This window comes from Sycon ciliatum, chromosome 1 (genome assembly GCF_964019385.1).
Source record: "Sycon ciliatum chromosome 1, ocSycCili1.1, whole genome shotgun sequence".
In the NCBI taxonomy this organism is placed as follows: domain Eukaryota; kingdom Metazoa; phylum Porifera; class Calcarea; order Leucosolenida; family Sycettidae; genus Sycon; species Sycon ciliatum.
The window spans coordinates 91435632-91448625 of record NC_088643.1 but is presented as its reverse complement, the minus strand read 5'-3'; the positions used below and the strand labels follow the sequence as shown (position 1 = coordinate 91448625).

At 47.4% G+C, this 12994-nt stretch overlaps 1 protein-coding gene across 1 annotated transcript; it reads right to left on the bottom strand.

The window, feature by feature from the left end:
- Nucleotides 1-2872: 2872 nt before the first annotated feature.
- LOC135806446 (uncharacterized) lies at nucleotides 2873-6243 on the bottom strand. Its single transcript, XM_065320632.1, has one exon. The coding sequence runs from the start codon at nucleotides 5966-5968 to the stop codon at nucleotides 4103-4105; it is 1866 nt and encodes a 621-aa protein (XP_065176704.1). The 5' UTR covers nucleotides 5969-6243; the 3' UTR covers nucleotides 2873-4102.
- Between the last annotated feature and the right edge of the window lie 6751 nt (nucleotides 6244-12994).

The following is a 12994-nucleotide window of genomic DNA, read 5'->3' as shown; positions in this document are numbered from 1 at the left end:
TATGCTCGCGAAATCATGGAATTGTGCTTTCATGGATTCTCTCATTATGCTCGCAAAATCCTCATAATTATTATGCTTTGGCACGCGGGGATACATATTCACTTTGTTGTACTTATGAAGCCCTCAAAGTTGAGAAAATTGTGCCTTTTTCGTACTGTCAAGTGGCCATAAGTACAATGAAATGTTTCATGAGTATGCCCATACCAAGGTGTCCATGCATGCTAAAGGTCAACATGGAAAAGAGAAAACATTACTTCTTCTATTCATTTGCTGCCTGCTTTTGTAAAACAAATTCATTGCTAAATTTAATAGTTTGACTTTGAGTTACCTTTGAAAATATCGTGTTCAGCTGTCTTCGTAATGATCATACTCGTCCAATGGTTGTCACCCTCACCCTGCGAATAATCAGCTCATCTCTCCCATAGCTCCACCTCTCCTTTCATCATGACTGAACATCAACTATACCTCTTCTTTTTAATTATTAGAGCAATATCCATAGCCTGCACAGTCATGGCTGCTAAGGTCCAGAGGTCAAACATGCGTAATGTAGATCAATAGTAGTAGACTGTACATGTACGCGGAGTTTTGCGGATTACCCGTCACTACATGTACATGTATCTCGTCCACCCCAGGATACCTGATAAAGGCTGATTCACTCGCATCTTCTGCTACATGTACTGTATCAGTGCGAGAAAGAACTTTGAAGAAGACGAGTTCGAGCATACGATAATATAATTATGGTCGTGATTTCTATCCTGCTTTTCATTGAAAACACTATCTGCATGACCTCCAAACTCTTTAGTCTTTGCCATGCAGACCGCCAGCACTGATTAGGTGCATCGTACTAGAACTGTGGTACAATCATGTAGTTATGCTCCCACCTCCGAAAGGATGCCAAATTATGCTCCAAATTTTCAACTACTGCATCGGTTACAATCTCTCCAAATGTTTTACCAATCTCTACCCAACCTCTTGAACGGGGCATGTTGACACTTGCTGGTTTTGGCAACGCCCTGTGATGGAGTTCTAAATGACTGACCATTGCCTCCTGGAATTTCCCTGGTTTCTCGCACACCGCTGTGCTCCCTCATCTCAGTCAGAGCGTTGCCCAAACCGCTCAAAGGTACCAGGTCTGACCGTGACCTGTTTCAGCTCGCGCTGTGGTGCAAGGAAAGAAAGAACCGACTTCACAAGCGCTTGATGGGACGCCCAACAGATGCAGCCTTCTACGCCCAGCGTGCCATCCAGCGCTTGTGAAGTCTGTTCTTTCCCCAAGTTTCGTTGCACGAGCTGAAACAGCTTATGGTCGACCGGTCAGACCAGGGTGGTCTTTGTCTTTGACTTTGAGCGGCGATCTGCACTTGCGCTAGCGACTCACGCGCGGCGTACAATTACAAAGCTCCTAAAAAAATGCTAACCACGTCTAGTGTGCAGTATTCATGGTAGTGGGTGTTCGCAAGACAAAACAGGAGGCAGGCATGTTTGAACTGCTGGTACTTTAATACCATGCACGTCGGATGGCAGGGTATAAAATGGACCTGCGAGCGGTTGGAGGGTCATGGCCGGCCTTGGCCTTGGTGGCTTGGATGCAGACCTGGAAACCCGAAGGCAACCTTATACTTATAGTCTTTATAGTACTACAGCCTGAGTACAGGCCTAGCTGTGTTCATGGTGTTGCGGGCGCGTTGCGCGCGCGTTGTGCGAGTGGTGGGACGAGTACTGTGACGCTCCAGCAGGCCTTGCATGCAGTTGCATCGCTTGCCCGACCTTTGGAGCAACGCCAGGTCAGGACGAGAGTCTTTCGCTTGTGGAGCTCTTCTGAGTCTTCCGTGTCATACAGCTGCACGGGCTGAGATGGCAGTGACGCCGACGGGGATTTCGCGGTTACAGCGGCCCCACGCGTACGCGTTCACGCGGCTTGCTGTGCTAGCCTCTAGCTAGCTGTGCACACTTTGCGGTTTGGCCCTGTCTTGCCTGGTTGGTGGCACACTACACGCACCATGCACCAAGAGATAAGCAACACGCGGGCAGCAGCGTGCAGCATGCGTACACGTAGATCTACGTGCGCAATATTCGCCCCACGCGCGCATAAGTACGTACCTTCGTTCGCAATTCCCTCGCCCTGTTCTACAAAAATACTCAGTGACATCGCGTTGGCCTTGTTCAGCCGGCTGCACATACCGTCATCGTCAGTGTCAGTTTATAGTACTGTACGTGTTATAATGTATGATCGATACTCAGTATGATACGATTGATGCTACTGCAGTACTGTATCTTACATTCTAGGTGAAAGGCGGCGGAGGCGAGATCGGCGCACCAGCCTACGAACGAGTCGGAGGAGCGGCGTTAGCCGAACTGAGTCCAGTATTATGTACCAGCAGATTTTACGGCGACGATTGTCGTTTAGCAGGCGGAGGTGTGGGGCGGGGGTGAGGGGCTTTCAGAGGGCCGCATGGCGATTGAGTGGGTGTAATGATGAATGATAAGTGTAGAGCAGAGCCGGGTGGTTGTGAAAAACTGGCCGTATGCTGTGGATCCGTGGAGTCGTTGATAAGATTGGAAGTGTGTCGGTCGTGTGTGGTGGGTATGTGAAAAAATGTGAAAAAATGTGAAAAGTGTGAAGTAGGTATGCTTTGCAGGTGGCCCCCCCCCCCCCCCCCCCCCCACAGCAAACAGAAACCAATTCAGTTGTACAGCCACGTAAGAGTCGTATTGCCTATTGCCAGTATTGTGTTGCAAAGCTAAATATACAATGGACGAATCCTTTCATGGACAGAAAACCGGAGTGCCATGTGCACTGATGATTCCACACAGTCCTGGTCCATGTAATTAAGACAGTCCCTCTGTAGACAACACTTTTGACCAAAAGGGCTCTTTATACTACAGGATATTGTCAAGCCAAGACATGAAGGAAGGAAAGCGACATATACGATAGGATGAGACAGGGACCAGTCAAGGCCCAAAACGGGAACAAACAAAATAATTGAGTTATATCAGCAACATTAGCACAGCAGCAGAAACAGAGTTATATCAGCAACGTTAACAGCAGCAGAAACGATCACCAGTACCGGCATGATCCAGCTTTACGTTCAGTATAAAGAAACGTTTCACTGATAAGTGACTTGACAGTGAAAAAGCGGAAAGTGAACCAGTAACAGTGAACACACACACACATATGCACACTTTGTTGTCGGCGTGGGGAAAATTGTTTTGATCTTTGCACCTTTTCGCACACACGCACACAGCTATATAGTATACACCACATTGGCAATAGCAATATGGCCGTCGAAAGAGTGTGTATCACGCAATGATGTATGGCAGATTATCTGAAGCTGTAGAGTACAAAGCTTTTTAGTCTATTCTAAGTTTTTAACTACAAGCTCTACGTGCCTGTGGGCTAGTGCACCGCATAGCATCTTGGTATTTGGAGGACTACTGAGTAGATGGTTTGGGTACTGGGCCAAAGTTGAAGCAAAACTGGGACAGGAGGGGACGCTATTGGCGCAAGAGGTGTGCTTAAACTCCGTATGCCTGTCAGCGTGTTATAGAGTAGCCTGGTAATTGGTAAGGCTGGCACATGACATGAGAAGAGTTTTGAATAGCCCGGTGAACTAGAACATAACATGACAGATACTGTCATCTTTATGCAGCACGAGTTAATGCAGAGAAACATATGCTGGGTGTAGTTTCATGTTCTTGACAAGCCAACGACATAGACATATATACACGATGTCATCGTTAATGCAAGAAAGTCATAAAGCGTGAAAGAGACATAGTCTGATTGGTCACATTGGTCACTAACCTTTATGAGGCACAAGTCAATGCAGACATAATTACGCTGGGTGTAGTTTCACGTTCTCAGCAAGCCAACGGCATAGGCATTACTATATACATATATACACACGACGTCATCGTTAATGCAAGAAAGTCATACGCATGTAAGAAACATAGTCTGATTAGTCAAGGACTCGATCGGCACATGGGATATGGCAAGGTGCTGGCATAGTAGTTAATGCTATGCCAAACCCTGGAGCTACACCAGCGCCATGCAGTAGCAGGCTAGCTAGACTTCACTATTCAATGACACCGACCTAGGACTTACCTATGCCTGTGGAGGTAGGCGCATGCCAAGGATAGCAGATGCTGTTGGCCCCTTCGTGCCTGCTGACGAATTACGCATTTCCGCTTCACCATTCATGCCAGTATCCGGCTCTGGTTTTGGGACCAGATGCTGTTGGCGCTGGTGTTGGTGCTGCTGCTGGTGCTGTGGCTGCTGTTGCTGGAGATGCTGCTGCTGCCGTACGTTAACCGTGGATGAGCCTGCCATGGATACGTGTTGCTGTGTGACGGCGGAGGCGGCAGCACCCGTTGCTGTAGCAGTGCTATTAGAAGATCTAGCAGAGGCTGCACTAATAGCCGGTGCAGTAGCCGTGGCAGAGAACTGTCCAGTTGAGCCCAGTGCTGGAAGTGATGCCAAGCTCGCCATGTTTGTAGGCAAAGGCTTACCGGCAAGAGCTGGAAAGTCTCCGTGCTGCAAGGCTGATGCTGCTCTCGATTCTGGCCGTTTGTGAACCTTCATGTGACGACGCCTTTCGTCAGACCGGGCAAACCTTTTTGGGCACAGTACGCACTGGAAGGGCTTCTCGCCGGTATGGGTACGGATGTGCGTGGTGAGGTGGTCCGACCGGGAAAAAAAGCGCATACAGATCTTACATTGAAACGGCTTCTGGCCTGTATGCGTACGCGTGTGGCGAGTCAGCTCATCACTGCGTGAAAAGCGGCGACTGCAGCCATCATGATTACAGACAAATGGCCGATCCTGCGCTGGTGGCGACCCACCAAGCGGTGAGAGTCTCACGAAGTTACCACCTCCATTCATCCCCTCTCCGTGATTGCCGCCAGGAGCTTGACCACTGTTACCTGACGGTGCCCCCCAGGGGCACAAACCAGGCGGATACACATTCACGTGAGATGGAGGAAACTGGTCTGAGCCGCCGTCTTGCACCATGGAAAGGTTGGCCATGCTGGCTGTGGCAGCATGATGTCCCCCAACATTACCTGGCATTTTGTACTGCTGCTGCTGATGATGATGGTGCTGCTGGTGGTGGTGATGGTGGTGCTGCTGGCTAGTGGTGGCATCAGCAGCAACACTGCTGGAAGAAGCTATGTTGGTAGCTGTTGAGCTCACTGCTAATTGATCATCTGGCAGGGGAAATTGCGAGCCAGGCATTGCAGACTCACTGTTTGGTAGAAAGTATGGCACTCTGGGATAGCCATCTGCATTCCCACCACCCATGTAACCTCCCAGATTCTGGCTTTGATGTGATCCTAGGGTAGTGCGCCCACCGCCGCTGACCATCGTACTTGAATGATCTTGCACCAATGATGATGGAGCAAGGTGCATCTGGTGTCGCTGTGATGGTTGCGGAGTCGCTAAGTATTGGAGGAGGCTTTCCTCCGTTGCGCCATCAGTGTGAGTGAAAGCAAGGGGGGTGAAAGGTGCAGCTTTCATGGGCGTTTGTATCCTTGCTTCTATCCAGTCTTGATCTGCTGCCATGCCAATCACTCCTGGCAACGCTGGTGTGACGCAGACGTCTGTAATGTACCGGTGAAAATCCTCCATTCCCAGAGAATTGGCAGGGCCAGTCAATGAATTGATTGACTCGAGGGCCGAACGCTGCAAAACATCCAAGTCGTGAATATTACTGCCAGTGGCAAAACCGAGCGAACCAGCCGGGTCGCCACCGTACCCAGTCGGCAATTCGTAGAGTGGCATAATGTTACTTGCCATGTCTATTGGGCCCTCAGCTCCATAGCCTTGCATAGCTGGGTTGGACAATAACATCTCTTGCTGGAGAACATTACTGGCCGGTTGACTCGTCTCACTACACGTCATAGCGCTGTCTGCCGATTCGGGACGGGGCACGACGCTCGGCAAAACAAAATTGTTTTCAGGATCATTTGCCATGATAGCGCACCACCCTATTCGCTAACACGATATCGCCATTCACGTGAACCTGGTCTAGGCTCTCTGTATAAACACCAAGGCAGACCGTGACAACTTGCGAGTAAAGCAGACAGTTTCTTTCCAGTCTACATTCTATCTGAGCGAGAGCAGTAGCACAAGCTGACTATTTCTTCGAATCGACTACAATCATGTAATTCTACAGTCACCTGCCTACCTGTGTTTTTATGCTGTACAACTACAGTACAAGTCCAGGCAGTCGATCGAGTGCGTGATCATGGTGATTTTGTCGTTACTTCTCAAGTCCAGGGCATCTTTTTCGTTGTTGGATGGACGGCTCGCGCGATCGATAATGCGATATCGCTAGGCTGGCGCACGTAGAATCTACTTACTAACTAAGTGACGTAGATACTTGTTTAGTAGTAGTACTAGTAGTAGTAGTACTACTACTGTACTAGTAGTAGTAGTAGTAGTAAATCTACCAGCATGCTAGTTACTGAGTCCGTACTACACTACTAGTAGTGCATGTACAGCGTAGCACTAGCACTAGCACTAGCAGTAGCACACCCGCACCAAGCGAACTAACTGTTTCTTCGAAGCATCAACGCAGACAGTCTGTCACCACTGGCACTGGCACTACGCTCGTAGATCTACTCGTAGTCGTAGTGGTAGTCTAGTATGTAGTGCACTGCATGACATGAGACTGAGTGCACTCACGTGTCCATGTTACTTGCTAGTCATGATGTCAGTGCTCTGACGTAAGTCGTTTGACGCTTATTTTTTACACAACCTTTTTTTGACTACTGCTACAGCTACAGCTAGCTGTAGCAGTAATTATAGTACACGGTAGATAGGTAGATCAAAGCAGTGGTCCAGCATACACTGATACAGATTACAGTACAGTCAGTACAGTACTAATGGGTTTGCACCCACACTAGTAAAAATAAAGTAAACGCCAAGATAAACGTTCCCCACTCATCAAAGCGGCAAAGTAATTGACGGGTAAGTACCCGATACTGCCTGGTGTCGAAGAACTGCCAGGCTACTGCCAGTACTGGCCCATAGTTTTTGGCACTGCCATTACTTTTTTGGCATTAGCATTATCCGCCCAGGCCTAGTTGTCAGCTAGATGACGAGCTGAGGGAAGGATGCCATGGCAAAAGTTGGAGAAATAAAAAGAAGCATAAAAAGGAAAAGAATGAAGAACAAATAAAACCTAACATTGCACGACACGGACCAACGGTACTGACGTTCTGCACCGCTCTGGTAATCAGCTCTAGCACGTCTTGGATGCACACTCCAACAGCCGTCCAGCTTGGAAGGTTCTTAGCCAGGAGGGGAAGGTGAGCGTAACCAAGACAAGCACGAGCTGAAAGTCTCAGCTGTGAAGGACGTTGGCGGATGTACATGTACATGTATGTCGAGGACGATACTGGCAAGACCATCAGACAATACGGTCAAACCACTATTCAAGGATGCATAGCAACATACCACACAACTAACTAATTACTTGTGTCGCTCTCGAAGTCGAAGATCGATTGGAGGGGAAGCTAAGCGAACATGCGAGCGAGCTGCAACTCCCGGTGCCGAAAGGCGGGCTCACGCCCCTACTAACATATACATACATGTCTGGCTACTTCCCCTTGTCTAACCCCCTAGACGAAAATTAATGATAGCAGCCGACTGGCCGAAAAGAAAAAAGAAGAAAAAAGCGAACATGTGAAGAACCGAACGCCTGATCATGCTCAGTGGCAAAAATAACAGCAGTTGGAGTGCGCATCCAAGACGTGCTAGAGCTGATTGCCAGTGAGGTGAAGAACGTTAGTACCGTTGGTCAGTGTTGTGCAATGTTATCGCATGAGCTGATTGTAAAGTAACTGGTGGTGTCAGTGGATATTAGACCTGCGTAACTAACTTACTAGTACTTGTAAGTTGTAGCTCTTTGGTCCTCTTTTCTTCTTATAAATGATCCTTGCCCTTGCTCTCCACCCGAGTCTAACAAACATAACGCTATGAATAAAATGATCTGCACACTCATACTTCAAACACACAAGGCAAGGTACATCAACTACATGTAGGTACATGTAGGTTGTTGGTTGACACTCAATGACAGCATGTAGCAAGGCGGAGACCACCGCCGGTGTTCGGAAACAGTGACCTTACTAGTATACTACAACCATCCACGGTTGGTAGAGCCCGGATCTTTACGACCCGATCTGAACACCGTATGGATGTTAGACCCGGTTCTGACCTTCTTGTTGTTGTTATGTACCGTCAGTCGTGTGTTCGTTGTTCGCTCCTGGATGTCTTCTTGATACTCGGTCCTCGTAAAATGTGTAGCCGCTTCTGTTCTGAATTCTTCTTCTTCCTTCTCTTTTACCTAACACCATGTAGGTACATGTACATGTACGTCTAACTAAAGCCAAAGGTTTTCAAGAACGTTTTTTTGTGTGACGATCACCAGTTGGAAAATACATCACAATAGAGAAGGGGAACATGTTAATTAAATGCAGAGACGGAAGTTCCGCACCCGAGCCTTCCAAGTAATAGTTGGAAGGTCGTTGGTTTGGTCGTTGGTTTGGTCGTTGGTTTGGTCGTTGGTTTGGTCGTTGGTTTGCGCTTCGCAGATGTGTTGGAGCTACGTGTAGGTGTCAGGTGGTCGAATGTCTCAATATCCGGCTGTCAGTTTTTGTGCCTTGTCGCACTATCTGACTGTTTATCACTCCCTTAGTATTGACTCCCATTGATTTTCGCTATACCTAAGCAGTCAAATATTCCTGCATATTTCACTCCTTAGGGCTATATGGATTGCTTATAAGTTATATTTGACTGCTTAGGGGTTGCGCAGTTGAACGGTGCCTAGTGCAGCTTTGTCACTGCATGAGTAGGTGGTGGTGCAACGGTTGTGCAATCATAAAACCGGGATTCATGAGGTTATCGTTCTGGAATTTGAAATCCGGACTGTTTGTCGTGATAAATCTACATGTAATATTGACTAAGTACGAGGTCAATAGGAAATAAAACCTCGTAAAAGACCGAGGCGAAGCCGAGGTCTTTTACTCGGCTTTTATTTCCTATATTGACCTCGTACTCAGTCAATATTAGATACATAATCTCGTTACCATGGTGGACTATTAGTCATAACTAGTAACTTTTTAATAATTACCGGTATAGGTTCTTTTTCTCTTTACATAGTACTATTGGCTCAACATGCGAGTTCTTAGCCTAGGTGAAACAATGCGAGTTCTTAGCCTAGGTAAAACAATGCGAGTTCTTAGCCTAGGTGAAACAATGCGAGTTCTTAGCCTAGGTGAAACAATGCTAAATATACAATGTAAACTAGTAAGATAATGCGGTGTAGGGATGGCAAAAAATTGAAGAAAGAAAAACATGGACTAAACATACATGTAGGAATAAACTGTGCGAAGTTACGGAAATACAGTCAAGTAGTGTGAGTGTTGTGACTGATTCCTTCTGAATGCAGAGGTCAGACTGGCGTTCATGAATGAAAAGTTGAAAACAGTTTCAATTTCAATTTCTGAACGTTGCGAGCAAGACATACTGAACCCTCTCTGTCTCTCCGTCTCTGTCTCTCTGTCTCTCTGTCTCTGTCTCTGTCTCTCTCTCTCTCTGTCTCTCTGTCTCTGTCTCTGTCTCTCTCTGTCTCTCTCTCTGTCTCTCTCTCTTCTCTCTCTCTCTCTCTCTCTCTCTCTCTCTCTCTCTCTCCTCTCTCTCTCTCTCTCCCTCTCTCTCTCTCTCTCTCTCTCTCTCTCTCTCTCTCTCTCTCTCTCTCTCTCTCTCTCTCTCTCTCTCTCTCTCTCTCTCTCTCTCTCTCTCTCTCTCTCTCTCTCTCTCTCTCTCTCTCTCTCTCTCTCTCTCTCTCTCGCTCTCTCTCTCTCGCTCTCTCTCTCTCTCTCTCTCTCTCTCTCTCTCTCTCTCTCTCTCTCTCTCTCTCTCTCTCTCTCTCTCTCTCTCTCTCTCTCTCTCTCTCTCTCTCTCTCTCTCTCTCTCTTTGGTGGACAAAAACATCTCTGGCGTTGATTGCTTTCTTGCTTCGACTTCTGCCGCGCCTTTGTTCTGATACTCCCCTTTATGTACAAGTGTTGTGCAAACCCTCCTTTAATACAGTCTGTCTCATTTTGCCCTGAGATGTTTTGATGCATAGTGATTATGACGCTCATCATTCGCTCCCTTGTCACTGGACAGTTCTATCCGTTTGGTTTTAGCGAATTCAAATAAAGAAAACAACAACAACCAGGAATTATCATACAACTCACGACAACGCTGATTCCACTTCTCATCATCGCAATCACCGTCCCCACCATCATCACTGTTCGCGTCACTCTCTTCACCCACCTCCTTGTCCTTGCCTCAACTCAACACAATCATATATCGGAGTCTTGTACGGGCAACAGAACACAATTTTCTACAGAGTGAGAATCAGTTCGAAAAATGTAATAATTGTGAAAGGAAGAAGGACAAAATGTTACGAGTTATGACTAACTGTCCACCAACGTAACCAGATCTTATACAGTCAGCGAGTGCGACAAAATGGCACAAAACTGACAAGGAGTACTGAGACATTCGGCGACCTGACACCTAGCTCCAACACTTCTCCAAGGCACAAACCAACAACCTTCCAACTTGGAAGGCTCAGGTTCGGAAAGGTCCAAGAGGGGAAGGAAAGCGCAACGAAGAAGAGCACGAGCTACGCATCACGGCAACAAAGATCCAAAAGCCTCTTTTACGGGCAACAAAAGACAATTTGCCAAGATGAAGGATGTTAATACAAATGAAGAGAGTAATTGTATGAAGAAAAAGAAAGAAAAAGAAGGAAAAAAGAACTTCAATCACGGCTCAATCACGGCAACAAAGAATGCCGAAAGTTAATGGATGATGACGAAACCAGTAAGACTATTGGACATACCGGTCTTCCTACAACTCGACGACGCAAAGCAACAGACCACCCAACTTGGGAGGCTCAAGTTTATGTAATAAACATAGAAAGGGGTAGCTAAGCGAAGACGAATTGTGACAAACCGAAACGTCAACATCCTACTGAACTCCACTATCATGTATGATGGACTAGTTATGTACAATAACAAGTACACTGTAGTTCCACACGACGTACGTTTCGCCGTCTAGGTCATGACGGCTCATCAGGTGTGCAAAATGTAACTCGGATGGTGAGCCAATTAAATAATTGTGAAAAGAAGATCTGGTTACGTTGGTGGACAGTTAGTCATAACTCGTAACATTTGGGGGGGGGGGACTCCACAGCACCCTAGCATGAAAATTCTACTTGAAGTAAAGCCAAGAGAGCAACCGACCGAAACAACTCAAGCTTGGATACGCGCTTCGCAGCCACCAGGGTTGCAGTTTCACCGTTCTCTCTGTTACTAGTACTGGGGCTGAATCAGCCACGTGATCCTCGCAGGCTCATATACGCTGCTCTCAGCAATGCGAACGATAACCTGCACCGCATTGTGGCAAGTATTCCCTTGTCCTTGCCCGGATCAGCCGATCCTCTTCATCGTCCGTACCACTCTTACCATGATATCACCATCAACGTCCTCCCTTGTCCTCGTTGTCCGGCTGACCACACTCCGTTTCCTTACAGGCTGACCCATCTCATGATAGTACTTGTTTCTTCCGGTGACCGTGCTGTTAAAAATACTGCCGTAGTTCCCCTGGGTCGTGTTGCCGGTGGTGCTGCCTCCTCTCAGTCTGTATGTTTTCGATCAGTTTTAGTGCTCTTTCTTGGTCTTCCTCCCTTTCCTTTGGCCATTTGATTCGAGTCGGCATCGATATCGAGTTACTGATGGCCGCAATGGGCGCTGGGGTGCTGCTGTCACTGACACTGTGACAGGGAGGGCATGACTGCTGTAGCTAGTGTAGGAACTAGTCTAGGCTTCCATGTGTGACCATGGTGACTGAGGCACATTCGCCCGTGGGTGTTTCTGTGGTCTACCACGCCTATAATTGTAGCACGTAGGTTTTTGGCAGACTCCAGGCTTGTCTTCACCTTTGCATGCAGGTAGGCAATGTAGGTCACGATTTCTTGTGAAGCTTTTGTGTTCAATCTTACATTTCGATTGAGTGTTCTATTTATTTCCGAATTGAGGTTGTCGTTTTGCTTTGACTCTTACTTCATGGTTTCACGCGATTGGCCCAATTGGTGTTGTGAATAAACCCGTTCTCAAGGTACTGATGTGGTACTAATAGTAATTATTATTACTATCTGCCAGACTGCCAGTGAACATGGCCTATGGCCTATGCTATGGTGTCTCGTCCGTCATGGCCACTAGACTAGTACTACTCCGCATCTCATCACTTGAGGTTGAGCTACCGGTACCACGTGATGTCGTCACCACTACTAGTGCACTGGTCAGAGTGGTCACAGAGTCACAGACACGTCACTCGTCACGAGTCTGTAGAAACTCAGTGACATGACATTGTACTTTGTTGTAGTGTACTATTTTATTCTACACTCTACGAATCTGTGTCACTCAGTCACTAGTTGCACTATCTCAGTATTCTGTAGTCTGTAGATCTACAGACTACACTACACTACAGATCAGTGCAGAGTACAGTACAGAGGCTCCCAGAACTTTGTAGACAGGAGTAACTCGTCGTTAGTTCAGAACCTTCGTTCTCCGCTCTATCAGTGTGCACTGTGCTCAGTACAGACAGTGCTACAGACAGTATTAGCCCTGTAGAGGAGTGGTTAGCTAAGACAGTACAGAGATAGTATTAGTAAGTAGTGTTGCAGACGTATTTTCACAAAAAAAGGAACTAATACTTACTTGGTCGGTGACGAACGGCATGGCTGCTGCCCTCCTTCTTCGTGAGGTGCGTTGTACACTTCCGTGTGCCGCGTCCATCGCTTCCTCATCCTGCAGGTGTAACAGTAAGAGACGAAGTGGACTACGGAGTCTGTGTGGAGAGCTGTTGGCAGTGTTGCGCCACGGAAACACAAGCAAGATGAGCGACTCCAGCAGAAGTTGTGAACCACGGCCCTCCTGTGAC